The sequence below is a fragment of the Schistocerca cancellata genome, chromosome 1 (assembly GCF_023864275.1).
Source record: "Schistocerca cancellata isolate TAMUIC-IGC-003103 chromosome 1, iqSchCanc2.1, whole genome shotgun sequence".
NCBI classification, from domain to species: Eukaryota; Metazoa; Arthropoda; class Insecta; order Orthoptera; family Acrididae; genus Schistocerca; species Schistocerca cancellata.
Window position 1 is genome coordinate 829,431,772 of NC_064626.1, and position 23,983 is coordinate 829,455,754.

The 23,983-nt window shown below is 47.3% G+C and overlaps 1 protein-coding gene across 5 annotated transcripts in view; it reads left to right on the top strand.

The window, feature by feature from the left end:
- Window positions 1-23,983, top strand: part of LOC126188626 (titin-like) — a 471,513-nt gene that overhangs the window by 321,546 nt on the left and 125,984 nt on the right. For all 5 annotated transcript variants that reach the window (XM_049930244.1, XM_049930252.1, XM_049930236.1 and 2 more), the window contains one exon: window positions 16,024-17,083. In XM_049930244.1, coding sequence (XP_049786201.1) covers window positions 16,024-17,083 — 1,060 coding nt within the window. The remainder of the gene's footprint in view (window positions 1-16,023; window positions 17,084-23,983) is intronic.

Consider the following 23,983-nt stretch of genomic DNA (forward strand, 5'->3'; position numbering starts at 1 on the left):
CATTGCTTGGCAACATGCCACACGGGCAGCCATGTGGTCGTCCGTCAGCATTCGTGGCACCCACCTGGATGACACTTTTCGCATTTTCAGGTCGTCATGCAGGATTGTATGCACAGAACCCACAGAAATGCCAACTCTGGAGGCGATCTGTTCAACAGTCATTCGGCGATCCCCCAAAACAATTCTCTCCACTTTCTCGATCATGTCGTCAGACCGGCTTGTGTGAGCCCGAGGTTGTTTCGGTTTGTTGTCACACGATGTTCTGCCTTCATTAAACTGTCGCACCCACGAACGCACTTTCGACACATCCATAACTCCATCACCTTCAACTGTCGATGAATTTCAATTGGTTTCACACCACGCAAATTCAGAAAACGAATGATTGCACGCTGTTCAAGTAAGGAAAACGTCGCCGTTTTAAGTATTTAAAACAGTTCTCATTCTCGCCGCTGGCGGTAAAATTCCATCTGCCGTACGGTGCTGCCATCTCTGGGACGTATTGACAATGAACGCGGCCTCATTTTAAAACAATGCGCATGTTTCTATCTCTTTCCAGTCCGGAGAAAAAAAATCGGAGGCCTTAGAACTTGAATGCACCTTGTATGCGGTTGGCCGGCATGCGGGAGATGAGACAGGTTTGCGCGACCTAGTTGAGATGATGACAGTCGCTTCATCCAACGACTCACCGTGCTTTTGTTCATTGCCAGGTCTCAGTACACATTCAGAGGCACCTATGGACATCTGCAATGCTCTGGTTTTCCGCCAAAGAAACTCAATGATAGCTCTCTGCTAGGAACCCACCCCCGTTACGGGCGCCATGTGTACGTTTAGCGCCGCCATGTATCGGAATTTTATAAAGGTATAGGGGCTGATGCGGGAATATTTCGCGATGTCTCACAGCAAATTCAACATGTTTTCAACCGAAATTCAGCAAGAAAAAAATGTGCTGCATTGGTTATTGAACGCCCTTCGTGCATCTTCGCAAAAACGTAACATCATTTACTTGTATACCGTTAACTATGGGATTTAAACATAGACTGCCATTCGTTCCAGAAGAAACACGAAAAGTAACAAAAGGAAAAAGTGCAGCCACAACCTCCGCTGGCACTTGTTAGAACAAAAATTCCCGTCTGCCACGTATATCACCGTGACTGGCGCATTATACAGGGTGGTCAGAAACATTCTACACTCCTGGAAATGGAAAAAAGAACACATTGACACCGGTGTGTCAGACCCACCATACTTGCTCCGGACACTGCGAGAGGGCTGTACAAGCAATGATCACACGCACGGCACAGCGGACACACCAGGAACCGCGGTGTTGGCCGTCGAATGGCGCTAGCTGCGCAGCATTTGTGCACCGCCGCCGTCAGTGTCAGCCAGTTCGCCGTGGCATACGGAGCTCCATCGCAGTCTTTAACACTGGTAGCATGCCGCGACAGCGTGGACGTGAACCGTATGTGCAGTTGACGGACTTTGAGCGAGGGCGTATAGTGGGCATGCGGGAGGCCGGGTGGACGTACCGCCGAATTGCTCAACACGTGGGGCGTGAGGTCTCCACAGTACATCGATGTTGTCGCCAGTGGTCGGCGGAAAGTGCACGTGCCCGTCGACCTGGGACCGGACCGCAGCGACGCACGGATGCACGCCAAGACCGTAGGATCCTACGCAGTGCCGTAGGGGACCGCACCGCCACTTCCCAGCAAATTAGGGACACTGTTGCTCCTGGGGTATCGGCGAGGACCATTCGCAACCGTCTCCATGAAGATGGGCTACGGTCCCGCACACCGTTAGGCCGTCTTCCGCTCACGCCCCAACATCGTGCAGCCCGCCTCCAGTGGTGTCGCGACAGGCGTGAATGGAGGGACGAATGGAGACGTGTCGTCTTCAGCGATGAGAGTCGCTTCTGCCTTGGTGCCAATGATGGTCGTATGCGTGTTTGGCGCCGTGCAGGTGAGCGCCACAATCAGGACTGCATACGACCGAGGCACACAGGGCCAACACCCGGCATCATGGTGTGGGGAGCGATCTCCTACACTGGCCGTACACCACTGGTGATCGTCGAGGGGACACTGAATAGTGCACGGTACATCCAAACCGTCATCGAACCCATCGTTCTACCATTCCTAGACCGGCAAGGGAACTTGCTGTTCCAACAGGACAATGCACGTCCGCATGTATCCCGTGCCACCCAACGTGCTCTAGAAGGTGTAAGTCAACTACCCTGGCCAGCAAGATCTCCGGATCTGTCCCCCATTGAGCATGTTTGGGACTGGATGAAGCGTCGTCTCACGCGGTCTGCACGTCCAGCACGAACGCTGGTCCAACTGAGGCGCCAGGTTGAAATGGCATGGCAAGCCGTTCCACAGGACTACATCCAGCATCTCTACGATCGTCTCCATGGGAGAATAGCAGCCTGCATTGCTGCGAAAGGTGGATATACACTGTACTAGTGCCGACATTGTGCATGCTCTGTTGCCTGTGTCTATGTGCCTGTGGTTCTGTCAGTGTGATCATATGATGTATCTGACCCCAGGAATGTGTCAATAAAGTTTCCCCTTCCTGGGATAATGAATTCACGGTGTTCTTATTTCAATTTCCAGGAGTGTATAAAGCTTGTAACGATGTCGCAGGGTAGGTTGTGCTAAGAAATACTTGTTAATAAGAAATTTCGATGCGTTGCGTCGTTTCCTAGTTAATCAGCACTGAAGTTAGCGAATCAGGCCGTTACGCACGTAAGTTCAAGCGCCTCGCCAGAGCGGGTATCGCCAAACGTGTACTTCGTTTGGTTCCCTAAAGTCGACCAAGAGAGCGGTACAAAAATTGGACACTTGACGGTACTAAGGATCGAACCCGAACCAAAGGCTGAGTGGGCTCGTGCGCTATCGTCCACGCCATGAGAACACACATGGTTCACATGACTTTGAGCACTATGGGACTTAATATCTGAGGTCATCAGTCCCCTAGAACTTAGAACTATGTAAACCTAACTAACCTAAGGACATCACACACATCCAAGCCCGAGGCAGGATTCGAACCTGCGACCGTAGCGGTCGCGCGGTTCCAGGCTAAAGCGCCTAGAACCGCTCGGCCATTCTGGCCGGTTGCCATGAGAACAACTGACACTAGTTGTATCTGGCGGACCACTTGAATTTGGGCGCACAAGTGCCTTGGTGGCTAACTTCAATGCTATTTAACTCGGAAACAGCGCAAGATATCTTATTTGTTTCTTAACAATTATTTCTCGCCACAACCTACCGTGCATTACCCTTACAAGCTTTTCTGACTGTTTTTGACCATACTGTATCCACTGGTTAGCCAAATCATTATGACTGCTGCGAACCGTGAGATTGAATGCCGTCTTGTGACTTTGCAGGCACTTGAGGCAGAAAAGAAAGTACATAATTGGACCAGAGACGAATACGGAATTATTCTAGTGACGACACAGAGCGCAAATGGGTAAATACAGTGTCGTAAACGACTTTGAGAAAGGCACAGATTGTTATGGCTCGGTGCTTGGGAACAAGCTGCCGGTGATGCTGGTCGACTGTCGGGTGATACTGTCATGAGCGTCTATGGAAAGCGATTAAGGACGGTCCAGGATGTGGAGGTGCCCGCTCTGTAAACCAGGACAGGCGGCGATCAGTGGCAGATTTGACGACAGAGAACAGTACTGGTGCAGGCACGGATATTACAGAGCATACTGTTAAACATACGTGTTTCCCATGTTGACAGAACGAAATCATTACTTACGACTGCAGTGGCTACGGAATCTTTGAGATTGGCCAGTGGATCAATGGAAGAGTCGCGTGATCGGATGAATCACATAACTTGTTATGACAGGTGAATGGCTGTGTTCGGAAGCACCACCATATAGGCTACCTGCTGCTCCAAACAAGAACCACGCCATTGATGCAGGCGTCTGGGGGGGGCAACATTAGTGTATGGGGGTCATTCGCCTGGGATTCAGTGGCACCTGCGGTAGTAATCAAAAGCACTGCGGCAACTGCGGATCACCTGCATCCTTCGTGGTGTTGGTGGTAAGTTCCTATGGGACCAAACTGCTGAGGTCATCGGCCCCTAGGCTTACACATAACTCAGTGTAACTTAAACTAACTTACGTTAAGGATAACACACACACCCATGCCCGAGTGAGGACTGGAACCTCCGACGGGGGGAGCCGCGCGAACCGTCCAAGGCGCTCCAGACCGAGCGTCTATCCCGCACGGCATCCTTCGTGCTTGATGTCTTCTCTGACGATGGTGACATCTTCCAGCAGGATACCTGTGCGCCTCACAAGATCAGAACCTTGCTACAGTCTTTTGAGAAGCATGACAGCATACTCACGTTGACGTCTTGGACACCAAATTCGCCTAATCTGAACCTTGTGAAAGTCAACTGAGACGTTATCTGGTGCTGGCTTCGTGCCTACAAACGACCGGCTCGTAATTCAGGAGAATTTCGTGTCCCATGCGTAGACATCTGGTCCTACATATCCCCGTAAACGTACAAAGGACACTTAGAGGCCATTCGCTACTGTACTGCGCTCCAAATGTGAACCCAAGTTATTAAGCAAGTAGGCATAATTAGTTTAGCTCTTCAGGGTATGTAGCTATAATATCTACATCACTGAAAGGTACCGCTTCCTCGAGAATGAAAAAATGCCGTACTCAAATGAAAAGAAAATTTGATTATGTGCTTCACGTTCTTACAGATGTAAGGACTAGATCTTATATCCGTCTCTGTATCTTCCATATGCTGATTTGTGGTAAACTCGCCCTACATTCATAGGATTCCCTCCAACTTAACGAAAATAACTGAAGACATAAATTACTACCTGGTAAAAGATGTATCGGCCTCCCAAAATAAAGATGGCGCGACAAACTCAGAGTAAACTGGGAGCAGACATTAGCCAAGGAAGGAAGGAAGAAGATGAAGTTCTCAAAATGCCTCACTCGTTCTTTCAGCTGGAAATCGTCTGTAGCGATAAAGAGGCAGCTTCTTCATGTAATAATGTCCGAGAATTTGCCGCAGTTGCCGAGCGGATCATTTGTGCATGGAGACGTGTTCGAAGGAATCAATTCAAATTCCCCTTAGACCATCCTAACATACGTTTTCCGTATTTTCACTAATTCGCTTCTGGCTAATGTCTGGCTGGTTGCTTCGAATAGCCACGGCTGATCGTTCCTTTGTCTCTCTCTCAAAGTGAGTTAGCACTCCACCTCTAGTGACTTTGGCATCGACGAGACGCTAAAATCTAACATTCTTTTATTGTTCTCTTTCAGAGATCTGTTGTGCCCCTCAGTTCAGGCGATGATGTTGTTCATACTCGTAGAAGAAATTCACAAAATAAATTACGCACGCGTTTCATAGACAATAAATTTCTTCCTTGCAGTCACACTCACAGACCATTTGTCATTAGTTGGTCATTGTCTTGTCGAAAACATAACCAGAAACCAATCTACAAATATTTATACTGCGCTCCTCTTTTTCTAGCTGCAGGTGCAGCTACACTATCTGCTCTGTCCCGCTGGCCTGTAATGAGGGAAACCTGACATGCAATTAAGCAGTCTCTGACATCCCGCCACTTACTTAGAGCGCCAGGCGTACAGGAGTTACGCGACACGTATTTCTTGGCAAGCGAGAGGATAAGTGAAATGAATACACCTCACTGTGAACAACGACGGTGTCACATTGCCGTCCCTGTACACCGGGCGTTCGTGCATAATTAGTTTAAAAAGAAGAGAGGAACGTCGTCTGTATGCTGATGCCGGCGCCGTGGGCGAACTCGTGCCTGCAACTGCCCACGCGTCGCGCACGCGTGGCTTTCACGCCGTCGCCGGGCCTAGCCCTAGCAGGTGAGAGGCGAGCCAGGTTGCGGCCTTACGATGGGTGTCACCATCTCGAACAGCAAGTCAGTTGCGGTTGCACATATTCACATTTCTTTTCCGCAGATATTGTTTACAAGCAAACTTTCAGTCCTCTTTTAAATTGCTTCGGGAAAAAAATCTATTGTGCTATTTAGTAAGGAGGAATTCTGGAATCATCTTTTCAAAGTCATCTGTCATTCGACTAGTTTGATGTCGTCCTCAAAATCTTCCTACATTATGGTAATCTTTCAATTCCTGCATATATATAGCACTTACCGTCCTCGATAAATTGTTTACCCTGTTCTAACATTTTCCTCTCTAATTCCCCTTTCAGTGCCGAGTTCCTGTCTTTTAGATGATGCACCACATGTTACACAAGTAACGGGTAAGGTGAACTCTAGATTGCGGTTTATTGGTAGAATCCTGAAGCAATGCAGTCCTTCAACAAAGAAAATTGCTTACAATACTTTAGTTATTCCAGTCTTAGAGTATTGTTCGCCGTGTGTTACCAGTTGGGTCTGATTCAAGAGATTGAGCGGTGTGTAACCTATTGTAGTAGTAGACGAAGATTAACAATTGACACCACAATATTAGTGTCGCAATGTTAGCTCTTGTAGTTAACTTTGAGATACATGACGATGATCTGAGGATCGAAAACTCCATACGAACAGCCCTCGAAAGGCCCAACGGTACTGAGCGACCGCTGTGTCATCCTCATCCGACAGGTGCTCAGGGAGGAACATGGGATCAGCACACCGCTCTCCCGGCCGTTGTCAGTTTTTGGCCTCACAAGGGCTGAGTGCACCCCGCTTGTCGACAGCGCTCGGCAGACCCGGACGGTCACCCATCTAAGTGCTAGCCAAGCCCAACAGCAATTACTTCTGTGATATGACGGGAACCGATGTTACCACGGCGGTAATGCCGTTGGCGTCGAGAATCGAAGTTAGTTATATATATAGGGTGACAATTATTGAACTATATGAAAAAAAGTAAATGAGTTACAAACTAAGGCGTTCAATATGTAAATGTCAACACAGATATTCCGATTTAGGTTATGACATCTTCGATGTACCTGCCATCATTGGCGATGATGTGGCGCAGACGAACAGCAAAATTCTGCATGACCCGCAAAAGTGTCGGAACATCGATGCCTTCGATGACCTGCTAAATGGCTGTTTTCAGCTCAGCAATGGTATTGCTGTACACCTTGTCTTTAATATAGCCCCACGAAAAGGAGTCAAATGTGTTCAGATCTTGACAATATGGCGGCCAATCGAAGCCCACGCCAGTGGCCTCTGGATACCCCAGAGCCAGAGTGCGGTCCCCAAAGTGCTCCTCCAGGACATCAAACACACTCCTGCTTCGATGGGGCCGACCGCTGTGGCCGAGGGGTTCTAGGCGCTTTAGTCTGGAACCGCGCTGCTGCTACGGTCGCAGGTTCGAGTCCTGCCTCTGGCAAGGATGTGGGTGATGTCCTTAGGTTAGTTAGGTTTAAGTAGTTCTAAGTTCTAGGGGACTGATGACCTCAGATGTTAAGTCCCATAGTGCTCAGAGCCATTTGAACCATTTTGAGGTGGTCGTTCTGGGTATTGATTTCTCAGGATCTATGCACCCAAATTGCGTGAAAATATAATTACATTTCAGTTCTAGTATAATATATTTGTCCAATGCATACCCGTTTATCATCTGCATTTCTTTTTGGCGGAGCAATTTTAATGGCCAGTAGTGTATAACGAACTATAACCATACGCAAGAAACGTCATATTTCAACCGGCTAGAGATACCGATAAATATTTTGTAATTGGTTTTAATGACGTTAGCCGCATTTGGAGATGGAAAAGTATGAATGGTAACAGCCTTGATGCGCCTTGGCATTGAGTCAAACAGAGCTTGGATGGCGTGTACAGGTACAGCTGACCATGCAGCTTCAACACGATACCGCAGTTCATCAAGAGTAGTGACTGGCGTATTGTGACGAGCCAGGTGCTCGGCCACCATTTACTACACGCTTTCAATTGGTGAGAGATCTGGAGAATATGCTGCCCAGGGCAGAAGTCGAACATTTTCTGTATCCAGAAAGGCCCGTACAGGACCTGCAACATGCTGTCCTGCATTATCCTGCTGAAATGTAGGATTTCGCAGGGATCGAATGAAGGGTAGAGCCACGGGTCGTAATACATCTGAAATGTAACGTCCACTGTTCAAAGTGCCGTCAATGCCAACAAGATGTGGCCGAGACGTGTAACCAATGGCACCCCATACCATCACGCCGGGTGATACGCCAGTATGGCGATGACAAATACACGCTTCCAATGTGCGTTCACCACGACGTCGCCAAACACGGTTGTGATCATCATGTTGTTGTAACCAGAACCTGGATTCATCCGAAAAAATGATTTTTTGCCATTCGTGCACCCTAGTTCGTCGTTGAGTACACCATAGCAGGTGCTCCTGTCTGTGATGCAGCGTCAAGGGTAACCGCAGCCATGGTATCCGAGCTGATAGTCCATGCTGCTGCAAACGTCGTCGAACTGTTCGTGCAGATGGTTGTTGTTTTGCAAACGTCCCCATCTGTTGACTCAGGGATCGAGACGTGGCTGCACGATCCGTTACAGCCATGCGGATGAGATGCCTGTCATCTCGACTGCTAGTGATACGAGACCGTTGGGATCCAACATCGCGTTCCTTATTACTCTCCTCAATCCACCGATTCCATATTCTGCTAACAGTTATTGGATCTCGACCAACGCGAGCAGCAATGTCGCGATACGATAAACTGCAATCGCGATAGGCTACAATCTGACCTTTATCGAAGTCGGAAACGTGGTGGTACGCATTTCTCCTCCATACATGAGGCATCACAACAACGTTTCACCGGGCAACGCCGGTCAACTGCTGTTTGTGTATGAGAAATCGGTTGGACACTTTCCTCATGTCAGCTCGTTGTAGGTGACGCCACCAGCGCCAACCTTGTATGAATGCTCTGAAAAGCTAATCATTTGCATATTACAGCATCTTCTTCCTGTCGGTTACATTTCGCGTCTGTAGCACGTCATCTCCGTGGTGTAACAATTTTAATGGCCAGTAGTGTAAATCTGTGCTCTGCGACGAGGCAAGAAAATTCCTACAGCCCTTCCTCTGTCTCCTTCCCCATGTAAGTATGAAACAGGGGCAGAGACTTCCGCGAGCAAAGAAAGTTGCGAACAGAGAGCGCGCTTGGGACGACCGGCCTTGGAGCAGCAGGTGTGGCGTGGAGTGGAGCGTGGCGCCTGCAGCCAGCCAGCCAGTGAGCGGCGATGCGGCGGCCGGCGGAGCACGCGGCGCGGCCGGTGCTGTCGGCGCTGCGGCACGGCGGCCTCACCTGCGTCTACCTGGCGTGCGCCGCCTGCGAGCAGGCCCGCCACAGGCGCCGCCGCCGGTCAGTGGCAGCTACCAGCCTGACAGCCAGCTGGGTCGCGTCCTCCGTCCTGCTATATCGCTCTGCTGCCTCAGCTGCCGCCTGTGCCTCGACTTTCGTGATTTGTCATTCTGTCATTTGTTTCTTTGTGCGGCGTGTCTATTTTACACAGCAGAATGAGTGAAGCTAATAGTGAAGTTGTGCAGGGAAATGATAAGGCAACTGTAATTAGTATAATTTTTTCTGCTGGGTTGTCTGTTTCCAGATTCATCGCTTACAGCTGGTTCTTGAATCTCTGTAAATAGTCTTTCTCAGGATGGTTTATTATGTCTATCTTCAAGTGTCTGCAAGATCAGCTACTACAGCATCTCTGTGAGTGTCTCGCGGATTAAACAAACCTGTGACCATTTGTACTGCCCTTTTCACTATACCCCGTTAGTTCTATCTGGTACTGCTGTCACACATTTGAACAATATTGTAGGACTAGCCTAGCGCCAGCTGCTTAGCTCGCGTTGATTGTGTGGTCTGCACAGATTTTTTCGTTTCCCTTTCATCGAATTTTTATTTACTCACAAATTGCAACACCTTCTACACTTGGCAAACTAATTAAGCCCATAGAGGCCTACACCAGTTTCTTTGGCGCTTCGGTGTACACTCTCCATACACCACAAGCATGTCGGCTTTTTCTGCACTGGCAAATCCCATTGTTCACTCGCGACCTGCTGCTTGGATTGTCACACACTAACTGACCAGCAAGTGTGGCCGAGCGGTTCTAGGCCCTACAGTCTGGAACCGCGCGACCGCTACGGTCGCAGGTTCGAATCCTGCCTCGGGCATGGATGTGGGTGATGTCCTTAGGTTAGTTAGGCTTAAGTAGTTCTAAGTTCTAGGGGACTAATGACCTTCGAAGTTAAATCCCATAGAAGCATGGTCCGAATTTACTTCCGACCAAAAGACTGTTCTGGTAACTATAGTTGAAAATGTTTGTTAATCCGGCCTTTTGAGTTCTTGTGGTGATATTTCCACAGAAACATTCATCTCCTAGTAATTTTTATTTAGGAATCAAATACAAATTTTCATAAATTTAACTTTAAAAATGTTTTAATATCACGAAATATTTTAACAAAAATTTTCATCCCCTATTTCACCTATATAGGGGTTAGACTTTCAAAAATCCCGAAACCCATGTATCTTTATTTCTGACCGAGAAAACACATACCAATTTTCGTAAATCTACCTTCCAAATTACATTAATTCTGTCATTTTTTTAAAAAAAATCATCCTGTATTTCACTCCTTAGGGGTGGACTTTCGACAAATCCCGTCTTAAACGATGCTTACAGTGTAAGATCAATACGCTCTGCAAGTTTCAAGTTTCTATCCTTCGTAGTTTGGGCTGGGCGGTGACGAGTAAGGGAGTGAGTCAGTCGGGACATTGCATTTTATGTGTAGAGATGGGTCGAACGAGTGTCTTGCAAGCAATCTGCTTTGGACACTGATTGCATTTCTTTAGTATCCCATCAATGAACTGAAGTCTGCCACCTGCTTTGCCTACGAATGAACCCACATGATTGTTTCATTTCATATCACTACAGATTTTTACACCCAGGTTTTTGTATGAGTTGAGCGATCCCTGTTGCAGATCTTTGATGATGTAGTCATAGTCACAGGATACTATGTTGTTTCGTTCTGTGAAGTACAAATTTTACTTATTTTAACACTAAAAGCAAGTTTCCAGCCTTCTGAAGATCTGACTGAACATATGTGCTGCTTTACTCATATGTACTGCTTTACTCAGATGATACTTCAGTACAGATAATTGCATCATCTACGAAAAGTCTGAGCTTACTATTAACATTGTCTGCAAGGTCATTAATGTACAATATAAAAGTAATACATATAATTTCAATACATAGGGTGTTTCAAAAAGAATATACGTATATCGAAAGCATATGTTATTAAACAGTAAGACTTACAACTTGGGACACATATTTACGAATCTACTTGCTATTTTGTAGCTAAATGATAAGGGATCTTTCTTTCTATGTATTCGCAGCACATTACACTTGTCTACATTGAGATTCAATTGCCATTCCCTAACTCTTGTAGGTTCTGCGGTAGTATTGGTGCATAAACGTTGTCCGTAATGAAACCCTACAGGAAGAAGTCACAGTGCGTCAAATCCAGTGACCATGGAGGTCAGCTAAGAAGTGCCAAGTCCCCAGATATTTGACGACCGATCCAATGTTTCGATAGAATTTCATTCACATGTTCACAAATTTGGCGGCTACAGTGCCCTGTCTTGTTCAAAAGTGAAGTTGCCATCGTTCAGCCTCGGAAACAACCAACTTTGTAACATAACAAGATACTGCTGACCGTTAATCATGTTTCCATCAAAGAATATTGGGCTGTAAACAGATGAGTGGGATATCGCACAAAACACATTGACTTTGGGTGAATCTCATACATTTCCAGCGTGTGCATGTGGGTTCTCTAGGCCCCAAATTCGAACACTGTGTTTGTTTACATTCCCACTAATATGGAAAGGCGTTTCACCACTGAACACTATGTGTTGTGCGAAAGTGTAATCATTGTCAGTAGCATTCTGAAGCTCATCAGAAAATGCCACACGCTTCCGTTTGTCGTCATGACGTAGTGCCTGTAACAGGTGTAACTTGCACAGCTTGATAGCCAACCGGGGTCTCAAAATACGCGCAGTTGGTATTGTAGGCAGTTGTAGCTCCCGACTGACGCGACGAGTTGAATTTCTAGGACCACCTTGCAAAACGGTTTGAATTCATGAGAATATCTTCGTCGGAAACACGAGAACTCTTTCCTTTACGTATACACCCCATATCTACAAGCTGCCGATACTATCGGCGAATTTTCCATACATATTGAGGATCAGTTTGGTACCTCGACCCGAAACGTCTTTGACTGGAATCACACTTCACACACTCAGGAACACAAAATGATTTCTGCTGCGGGGTAGTCATTTTGAAACATGTAACACTAACCAAGCAAACAGAAGACATCCCATGTCTAGCGGTGATGAATATAAACTAGACAAAGTATACATTTCTCCAATAACCTAACCGTGACGTAGCGAACCATAGTGTTGATAACATAGTAATTTTTAATATGTATATAGTTTTTGAAACGCCCTGTATAATATTAATATACATTAGGATCCTACAAAGTGAATTCAAAGCTGCAAGTTAACGGATAACGCGCAGAAGTTCTCATTTACTGAACCACTCAGCTATACGAGTATTGCGCTAACGGGTAACAGCGAATCAACGACATCGCCCCATACCATGCACAACTCTCAATTACTTGGTTACTCTGATCTAAATATAGACGAGTACTTGATGCTGATAGTTCTTCGCGTATATTTGGAGCCATTCTCATCTACGGTGCCTCCCACAGGTGTTGAGGGATACGTGGCGGCGGATTCACACAGAGAACCCTAATTTCTTGGTAGTCACACATACATTCATAGCGTTTAGATATCAGAGGTTTGGTGGTCGAGGAAATACTTTAAATTCGTAATTGTGCACTTTCCACGGTTTGCAGACACTTCTATTAACGTAACAAATCAGATTATCTACCTTAACTGTTACTTTCTCTCGGGGGAAAATAATCGATCACAGATTCGTGATTACTTCTCGGCATAGTGTCTTCCACTTGGATTGCTATTAATAAAGTGTACCAGGAAGATATTACCCACACCAAACGATTCCTTCGCCGCCTTATTATCCGGTTGCAGAATGTTTCTTCTGCGCCATTTGACACTAGACATGCCACTTCCATCCGTTCTACCATAGCCGAAACTGTGTCTCTAGTCTAGTTTCAGTAAAGGCAACAAAATCTAGTGTTTCTCGTGGATGACAGCCCTTAGCAAGGGCGTAGACATTATCCATCTGCGACAGAGCCCAGTGAGCGCCAGAGCTTGAAGAAGAATTGAGGTAAATTCGAGTTTATTTGGTTTCTCATTTATCATGAAGATGAGAGGCTTCACTGTAGCGTTAACCTGGCTTCCATGCACTTCGGGCATCAATGGTTTCAGTATCGCCACAGTTGTCAGCACGGTTATTTGCATGGGCGACGTTAGTTCACTCACGACACATCTTCACTATAGTACTGTAGATATGTGCTGTGAATGTTGAATCTCGGAGGTGGTCTTAATGCTGTGATTTGACAGTGTATTACCTCTGTGATTGACTGAGCGGCCTAAGTACGAAGTCTCGTCTGTAGAGGGTTACAGTGAATTGAAAAGGGTAACAGTTCAAGGTTGGAGTTAGATAATATAGAGATACTTCAGTTCTGGGGCAGTGTGGATGAGCTTTCCCTCGCAAACCCTCAAGTGCATAATTTCAATGAGATATCACACACCTATTCCTACAAGACCCGCCCTCCCTCACTCTAATTCATTTCCCACAACACGTACTTAATTCAACTTGCATCCCACATCAAGTAAGATAATACGGTATCAGTGCACTCCACTTTTATTCAAAAGTAGTTGCGTCGAAACTGTCCAGATTTAGAATATCAGGCATTCCCCTAAATCATTTGAGAATCAAAGAAAGGTGAAACTTTGTGGGAGGGTTTTACCGATTTTCTTCCACTTGCTTCTCCAACCGTGTTTCATGACGTTGACGGCAATGTCATTATTTGGAGGTTTTGAATATAGGTATATGACGACGTCGCCTTTAATAACAAATGTTGTATTAAATTACAGTTGTCCTACCTGAGACAACAGGCATATAATGAGAAAATGCAGAGAGAATGTACTTGTTTTCGTGCAAAAATATTCAGTGAACTTCATAGTCTTTTTTTCCATAAAACTTATCTTTGATAGTAAACAAAAGAAGCTAACTGATGGTTGCGCAATACACTGAAATATGTCTAGGCCAAAATGAAGAAGAATGACATTTCATTTCACCAAAATCAACACCCTCAAAGGAGCTTATTTTTGATGAGTAAAATGTCGACATCAGTTGCATAGGAATTATTTTTAATTTTTTTTTTGTGCATGACCAGTCTCTGCCGACATTGCCATCTTCAGTGCACACTGGAAGTGTCATTGTGTTAGCCGGCCGGGGTGGCCGAGCGGTCTTAGGCGCTACAGTCTGGAACCACGCGACCGCTACGGTCGCAGGTTGGAATCCTGCCTCGGGCATGGATGTGTGTGATGTCCTTAGGTTAGTTAGGTTTAAGTAGTTCTAAGTTCTAGGGGATTGATGACCACCGCAGTTAAGTCCCATAGTGCTCAGAGCCATTTGAACCATTTTTTTTTTTTTTTGTCATTGTGTTATATACTTACAGGGTGGCTGCAGATGATAATTTGGCCCGATATCAGCCAGGCAAAAAAAAAAAAAAAATTAAAATAAATCCTATGAGGCCGTTAGTGAAATTTCAGTTATTAAAAATGAAGTCGATGAGTCCAGTGCTACATACAGACTATGGATTGTATAAAAGTATCATGAAAGTACAAGCGGCAGTCAAATGAAAACGAGACAGATGGACAAAAAGTAAGTAAATTGTTTACTGAAGCCGTACTGCGGGAAGTAAAGCAGTGACGAGGGGTCGTACTTGCGTAACTCGGATGGTAGAACGCTTGCCCGCGAAAGACAAAGGTCCCGAGTTCGGTTCTCGGTCCGGCATCTGCTAATAAGTTTTATATCAACATACACGCCGCTGCAGAGCGAAAATTTCGTTCTGGAAACTATTTATTATTTCAAAAGTAATCACCATAAATGTTAATGCATTTATCCCACTGCGAGAAAAGACGGTTATTGTCTTCATGGAATAACGTTTGCGGTTGTCAACGGAACCATGATTGTACCCAAGCATGCATCTCTCCGCCGGAAGCAAGTTGACGGCCACGAATATCTTTCTTCACTTCTCCAAATACATGGAAATCGTATGGGGAGAGATTGGAAACATATGGAGGATGTGTAAGGGCACAACAAACCCGCCCGGTTGGCCGTGAGGTCTAACACACGGCTTTCCGGAAGGGAAGGAGCGCCAGTCCCCGGCACGAATCCGCCAGACGGATTTGTGTCGAGGTCCGGCTAGCCAGCCAGTCTGTGGATGGTTTTTAGGCGGTTTTCCATCTGCCTCGGAAAATGAGGGCTGGTTCCCCTTATTCCGCCTGAGCTACACTATGTCGGCGATTGGTGCGCAAATAAGTTCTCCACATACGCGTACACCACCATTACTCTACCACGCAAACGTAGGGGTTACACTCGTCTGGTGTGAGGCGTCCCCTGTGGGCCCACCGGGGGCCGAACCGCACAGTAACCCTGGGTTCGGTGTGGGGCGGCGGAGGGGTGAAGTGGACTGCGGTAGTCATCGGGGGATTGCGGACCACTGCGGCTGCGGCGGGGACGGAGCCTCTCCGTTGTTTCTAGGTCCTTGGTTAACATAACATAAGGGCACCACAGCGAATCTTCTGAGGTATACTCGAAAAAAACCACAGGCTCAAAGGCTGCCAAGGATGTTTCGACTACAATGGAAAAGTTTTGCCGTGAAGCTCTTACACATCTTCCATACAGTCCCCATCTCTCCCTCGCGATTTCCATATTTTTGGAACCCCGAAGAGAGTTTACTTAATTTTTGTTCATCTTTTTCTTTTTCATTTGACTTCCCTGTATAATTAACATTGGACTGTTCCTTCTTCTTTTCTTTGATATTACACTAAGAGTGCATCGCAGGAATTGGAGTAATAGCAGCGCACCCTTCTACGTTACAGTGAGCACCTGTACGAGCCGATCTCTCCGCCGCCAGAAGTCACCAAAATGACGGACAAAGAGGCGAAGTCGGCGGTGGCGGCGGAGATGTCGGACGTGGACATGGCCGACGACCTGGCCGACGAGGAGATGCTCAAGGACGTGGCCGAGCTGGGACCGCGCACGGCCAGCGCCGACAGCCGCGAGCGCCGCTTCCTGGGCGCCGCGCTCGAGGACAGCCTCGCCGTGCCCGACGACGGCACCGAGGAGGACGTGGCCATGGCGGGCCCGCAGCTCGGCGACTCGGCCAACGGCCAGCCCGCCGCCGCCGCCGCCGACGCCGCTGCTGCCGACGCCGAGGCGGAGCGCCGCTACATGGCCACGCCGACGCCCACCACGACGACCGAGTCGCGCACCGACTGCGACATCAACACCAGCCAGCTGGACTCGTCGGGCCTGGAGGACCTGCCGCTCAAGCGCGGCGCGCGCAAGCGCATCACGGCCGAGCCCGAGGCCGCGCAGCTGGGGCTGCAGCAGCGGCTGCGCTCGCAGGCGGGCCGCCTGCGCTCCAAGATCCGCGGCATGTCGCGCCCCAAGTTCTCCATGCCCGAACGGCCCAAGTTCAACCTTCCGGACCGACCCAAGTTCAACCTGCCTGAACGGCCCAAGTTCAACATGCCCGACCGCCCCAGGTTCCACCTCCCGGATCGGCCCAAGTTCAGTCTGCCAGAACGCCCCAAGTTCAATATGCCGGAAAGGCCCAAGTTCCACCTCCCGGACAGGCCCAAGTTCCACATGCCGCAGCGGCCCAAGTTCACGATGCCGGGCGCGGCCAAGACGCCCGAGGACGAGGAGAAGAAAAAGAAGAAGAAGCCGACGAGCAGCATACGGCGGCCGCTGCGGGACCGCGCCTCCACTGTCTCCACTGCCTCGTCCACAGCGGGCGGCCACAAACGGCTGTTCGACTTTGATTTCAGGTCCTACCCGCGCATCTTCGATCGCGCGAAGCGGTCGCGCGACTACGCCACCTCGTCGCCCAAGGCCGGGCCGCGGAAGCTGACGCCACCACCTCAGCAAGTGCGGGTACGTTCTGCGAGGGGCTGCTGCGCCTCCATCCTACTTAATGTAAAGTAGCCGCGCATAAGCTATTTCATTTTCTTGCCGTCAACCACCCTAGTTCACTCTCACTGTTGAGTAAATTTTCTCGCCTGACATCTCGTTTAAAAGTTCCACATTGATTAAAAAAAGCTTTTCCTTATCAGAATTAACGTCTTCAACGAATGTACAGTAATATACACAGAAATTTCTTTCACCCTGTCGTATTACAGACATACAGGGTGTCCCAGGAAGAATGGTCAGTATTCAGGAATATGACAGGAAGGATCGTTCGAAGCAAAATGTCTAGTAAACATGGGCGCTAAAATGCACACCTTAAGAGCTATGAGCACTTTTTCATCTTCGATACTGCGAAACAAATTTCTTCTACTGCAAGATCTTTGCTTTCCATATTTTGACAGGAGGTAGTACAAACCAAAACAATAAAAAAAAGTTTTTCAGTACAGGAGATGTGTTTCACAGTATCATAACTTTTAAGCCATGCATTTTAGAGCTCATGTTTTCTGCTTCGAATGATCGTTCCTCTCATACCTCTGAATATCGACCGAGCCTCCTGGGACATCCTGTACACGCTAGTGAAGAAGAAATGCGGGACCACACCAATAAATTTAAACTGTCTGTAGAAACTACACTACTGTTTGTAAAAATTCCAACAAGAAGAAGGCATGTGATTACAATGAAATTTCATCCATAGATTAGAGACATGACAGTACACAAATGATTAGAATTACAGAACCGTACATGCACCCTGAGAGTGAGAATTCTGTATGGTGTGAAGCCTTCATCTGCTGCAGTCAGAGCATCTAGGCGTCATGGCATGGAATCAAAGAGGGCCTAGATATGCTGCTGGGAAACAGAGTGACAAGCTGTTAGCAGGCGCATCCACAAAGCAACGACAGTGGTTGCAGAAGGGCCAGAACGATATCCCAGACATTTTCGAAGCGTGACATGTCAGGCGACGCGCAGCTCAGAGAAGCTGGAGTGCCCAACATCCTTCGAAGAAGGCTTGCACATACTCGCCATATGTGACCGAGTGTTATCCTGCTGAAATATGCCTTGTGGAGCTGCCTGCAGGAGGGTCAGTGCTAATCTACCGGTTGCTGTTCATATTGCCCTCAGTACATAGCAGCCAGATCACATGCTATAGGCAGTGGCACCCTAAGCCATCACTCTTGCGTTTGTCCTTGTGCAATAATGCCGTCTTGACTGCATTTACCAGGATAAAGTCTATAACTGTAGGACAAGCTGAAGCAGGACTCATCCAAAAACAACTTACTTTGCCACGCACGACACCGGTGATGGCGTTCATGAGCCCACTGTTCTGTGAGGCGTTGGCGGTTTCTGTCCGATGGAAGCTTAGTCACTGGCATGCATGTCCCAGTCCCCACCTCTAGCCCTCGAGGCAAACATATCCACATCGGTTGTAGCGATCCTAGCTCAGCCCAGCATCATGATCGAAACATTTACGTAATTACGGAAGTGCGGTCAAGATGGCGGTCATCCCGCTCTGTGGTCACATTGTATGATGCAGTATCCGCTCATTTCTGTGTACGACTTCTTATATCCACTGGATCCACACAAGCGTCACTGACGTAGCAACGTGTCCTGTGCGAGTCACAATTTCATGATACGATAAATCAATCATTGTACCATGTTTGAACTCACTTTCGTGCCGATATTCCCCTTTTTATGTCGACGAGACTTAACTTGCGCTTGGGACGATGTTAGGGCACCGTACCTTATAACTGTTTGTATTCTTTGATTCCTGTCAGTTCTTCTCCCCCCCCCCCCCCCCACTTAATTCGACACGTTTACTGTTTCGTCGGTCCATAATTAACAAACAAGCGAAGGACATTTTGGGTTAAATGAATTTGAAGAAAGTCAATAGCCACAGTTTGTGATCAGTTTCATATCTCTCTAGCAAGCAACACATACCGGTTAACACATTTACTGCCAGAAATACTACATATAATAAGCCAACGTTAACACAAAATTACTTTTTCACCTAGGTAAGCTTCCTCATTCATTGAATGACAGTGTTAAAATATCTGTAGGAATTAACAAAGCGACAGGTCATTGACATTCTACAAACTGTGTGGATACAATTCTTTAATACTGATCATACCTCAGATGTAATGCGAAACACTATCATGCTCAAACGTATCCGAACGATTTGAATTGCCTTCCGCCTGATTTGTATGCAGCCCACATAACATAACTATCTTACATGCACTGTAATGTATTTCGATACATCCGTTTGACTACACAAAACGATTACTACAAGAGAGCAGTGGAGAACACTGTTCTCTATGGCTATCAGTCCAGTTGCAAACTGAACCACGATGATGAAAATATCACGAAAATGATTATTAGAGAAGGCACAGTCTTTAAAGCTTCTAAACTCAAATTTATTACAACAAATGACATTTCAAAAAGCAAGCTTCGCTCTGAAACTACACTCCTGGAAATGGACAAAAGAACACATTGACACCGGTGTGTCAGACCCACCATACTTGCTCCGGACACTGCGAGAGGGCTGTACAAGCAATGATCACATGCACGGCACAGCGGACACACCAGGAACCGCGGTGTTGGCCGTCGAATGGCGCTAGCTGCGCAGCATTTGTGCACCGCCGCCGTCAGTGTCAGCCAGTTTGCCGTGGCATACGGAGCTCCATCGCAGTCTTTAACACTGGTAGCATGCCGCGACAGCGTGGACGTGAACCGTATGTGCGGTTGACGGACTTTGAGCGAGGGCGTATAGTGGGCACGCGGGAGGCCGGGTGGACGTACCGCCGAATTGCTCAACACGTGGGGCGTGAGGTCTCCACAGTACATCGATGTTGTCGCCAGTGGTCGGCGGAAGGTGCACGTGCCCGTCGATCTGGGACCGGACCGCAGCGACACACGGATGCACGCCAAGACCGTAGGATCCTACGCAGTGCCGTAGGGGACCGCACCGCCACTTCCCAGCAAATTAGGGGCACTGTTGCTCCTGGGGTATCGGCGAGGACCATTCGCAACCGTCTCCATGAAGCTGGGCTACGGTCCCGCACACCGATAGGCCGTCTTCCGCTCACGCCCCAACATCGTGCAGCTCGCCTCCAGTGGTGTCGCGACAGGCGTGAATGGAGGGACGAATGGAGACGTGTCGTCTTCAGCGATGAGGGTCGCTTCTGCCTTGGTGCCAATGATGGTCGTATGCGTGTTTGGCGCCGTGCAGGTGAGCGCCACAATCAGGACTGCATACGACCGAGGCACACAGGGCCAACACCCGGCATCATGGTGTGGGGAGCGATCTCCTACACTGGCCGTACACCACTGGTGATCGTCGAGGGGACACTGAATAGTGCACGGTACATCCAAACCGTCATCGAACCCATCGTTCTACCATTCCTAGACCGGCAAGGGAACTTGCTGTTCCAACAGGACAATGCACGTCCGCATGTATCCCGTGCCACCCAACGTGCTCTAGAAGGTGTAAGTCAACTACCCTGGCCAGCAAGATCTCCGGATCTGTCCCCCATTGAGCATGTTTGGGACTGGATGAAGCGTCGTCTCACGCGGTCTGCACGTCCAGCACGATCGCTGGTCCAACTGAGGCGCCAGGTGGAAACGGCATGGCAAGCCATTCCACAGGACTACATCCAGCATCTCTACGATCGTCTCCATGGGAGAATAGCAGCCTGCATTGCTGCCAAAGGTGGATATACACTGTACTAGTGCCGACATTGTGCATGCTCTGTTGCCTGTGTCTATGTGCCTGTGGTTCTGTCAGTGTGATCATGTGATGTATCTGACCCCAGGAATGTGTCAATAAAATTTCCCCTTCCTGGGACAATGAATTCTTGGTGTTCTTATTTCAATTTCCAGGAGTGTATATGAAGAATTTTTTTTTTCGAAAGACATTAAATATGGTTTCTGTCACAAGTAACAAAGCCTGCGCATGTTTAAACTTGAAATGACGTAACATATATTTGTGTTCGACGAGGATTCGAACCCAGCATCTAATCGGATCGTTAACCAAGCACTATTAAATGTTAAATATCAAATTTTTCACGGTAGAGAGATGACAGACCGAAACGACGAGACGAAAAATTTTTTCGTTACCTGAATTCGAACCCAGCATCTATCCCTGTCGTTTTTCTAGCCACGAGTAAACATTAAACACCGAATTATTTCATCATCAGTGATATGCACGTATCTCTGAACTGGAAATAATGTGACGATGAAACGTTCTGTGCTTACTGCGAATCGAAATACGCACGCCGCGTTGAGCGGCCGCGCGGTTAGTGGCGCCATGTCAGTAATCGCGCGTCCCCTCCTGCCGGAGGGCATGGCATGGGTGTATGTGTTGTCCTTAGCGTAAGTTAGCTTAAGTTAGTTTAGGTAATGTGTACATCTAGGGACCGATGACCTCAGCAGTTTGGTCCCTTATGAATTCACACACATTTTGAACCATCCACATACTATCGTTGACGACTACACACGAAGAGACATTAACTATTGAATTCTTTTTCGCCAGTAGCTATGAGAGGCATGTTTGAACCGGAAATGTCATGAAAAGTTCCGTTTCTGATTGGGAATTGACAACGGTACCAATCGTTGTAGTTGACAACACACAGAGAGACGTTAAAAATATGATCATTTTCAACTGTCGCTTAGTGTGCTCAAGCTACAACTTCAATGATGAAAGGTTTTGTACCGAACCACGATTCGAACCCAGACTTGCGGTTTTTGTGGAGAGCTTGAGGAATATGGAATCTTGGGGAAACAACGAAACAATGGAATTACAGGGTTATTACAAATGATTGAAGCGATTTCACAGCTCTACAATAACTTTATTATTTGAGATATTTTCAAAATGCTTTGCACACACGTACAAAAACTCAAAAAGTTTTTTTAGGCATTCACAAATGTTCGATATGTGCCCCTTTAGTGATTCGGCAGACATCTAGTCGATAATCAAGTTCCTCCCACACTCGGTGCAGCATGTCCCCGTCAATGAGTTCGAAAGCATCGTTGATGCGAGCTCGCAGTTCTGGCACGTTTCTTGGTAGAGGAGGTTTAAACACTGAATCTTTCACATAACCCCACAGAAAGAAATCGCATGGGGTTAACTCGGGAGAGCGTGGAGGCTATGACATGAATTGCTGATCATGATCTCCACCACGACCGATCCATCGGTTTTCCAATCTCCTGTTTAAGAAATGCCGAAAATTATGATGGAAGTGCGGTGGAGTACCATCCTGTTGAAAGATGAAGTCGGCGCTGTCAGTCTCCAGTTGTGGCATGAGCCAATTTTCCGCGGGCTACGCGTGAAACTTGCCCGCACGCGTTCAACCGTTTCTTCGCTCGCTGCAGGCCGACCCGTTGATTTCCCCTTACAGAGGCATCCAGAAACTTTAAACTGCGCATACCATCGCCGAATGGAGTTAGCAGTTGGTGGATCTTTGTTGAACTTCGTCCTGAAGTGTCGTTGCACTGTTATGACTGACTGATGTGAGTGCATTTCAAGCACGACATACGCTTTCTCGGCTCCTGTCGCCATTTTGTCTCACTGCGCTCTCGAGCGCTCTGACGGCAGAAACCTGAATATGAGTTCTTCTACGTATCTGTAGTGTGTCGTGACCATATGTCAATGAATGGAGCTACAGTGAATTCATGAAATCGCTTCAATCATTTGTAATAGCCCTGTATATCGTCCTGAACGAGGCAAATCTCAGGAAAGTGAGGATTTCCAATTGCAGTCCAGCACCAAATATTTCAGCATCTAAGTTCAAATGCAATAAGAAATAAGTGTCCTGTGACCTTACATGACGATTGGTTCATTAATAAAATAAAATTCCTGTCGTAAGAGCGCTCACTGTTGACAGAGTTTCTCCTTGCCGCAACTTATGACCCTGTCTTGGCCCCCCCTACACGTACTCTCTTGTCTCTTCCAACCGAAGGAACATACAACGTTAATGTGGATTTGGAACCACGGTGCCACTGTAAGCTATTCAGTTGGCGTTACCAAAGGTGCAGGGGTCTGTTCATGGTTACTAAAAGTGTTTGCCTGAAGTGTGAATCGAACCCAGACCTTAAGTATACGCAGATAGACTCATTCCAGTAGGCCACCAAACTGCAGACATAGCTGTCTTGTGATTTCGTCGTAACGAAGGATGTTTCACGTTGGATGAGAATTCTGTCTCCGTGAGGTGGAGTAATTGGAGTCCATTCAAAGCATTCGCTTCGTGGTTCGTCTCTATCACAAATCAAAAGCGAATCGGCTACGCAACACGTAGTTTCGACTTGATTTTGTAACCATTGAAGTAAAATCACATAACGGCCACCCGCATTAACTGGCAACACAGTGGGTTGCGGATTATAAAATGGAGCGTGAAACGAAAAAAAGTCTAACGTGTGAAATTTTGTTCCCTTTGGATTTAATAGAGCGTTACAGCAGTGGAGGCAGCTGGAAAAGTCTCTGCCGGTTACGGGGTAAATGCATCGAAGAAATAACGTCAAAAAATAGTTTCTCATTTCAGTTAGGATCGTTTCGACGTGGTTTATTTGCCACGTACAAGAAGATTAACGGGCTTTGATGAAAGACATTTTTACGGTTTGTCGCTATGGTCCACCCAACTATTGGCAAATGTGATGATGTGCGACCATTTAACCGTCGCGAGAGTGTTGCATTCAGTGGTCAATGTTTGGAAATAAAGCGAAGAAAGTATGAATGGGATCAAACCTCCGTCTGCAACGAAGTCATTAGAGACGAAAGCAGAATCTAGGATTGGGAAGGAAAATAACTGTTTACTTTCAAAGGAAAGATTCCAGCATTTGATTTAATCTGTTTAAGGAAATAACGGGAAAATTAAATCA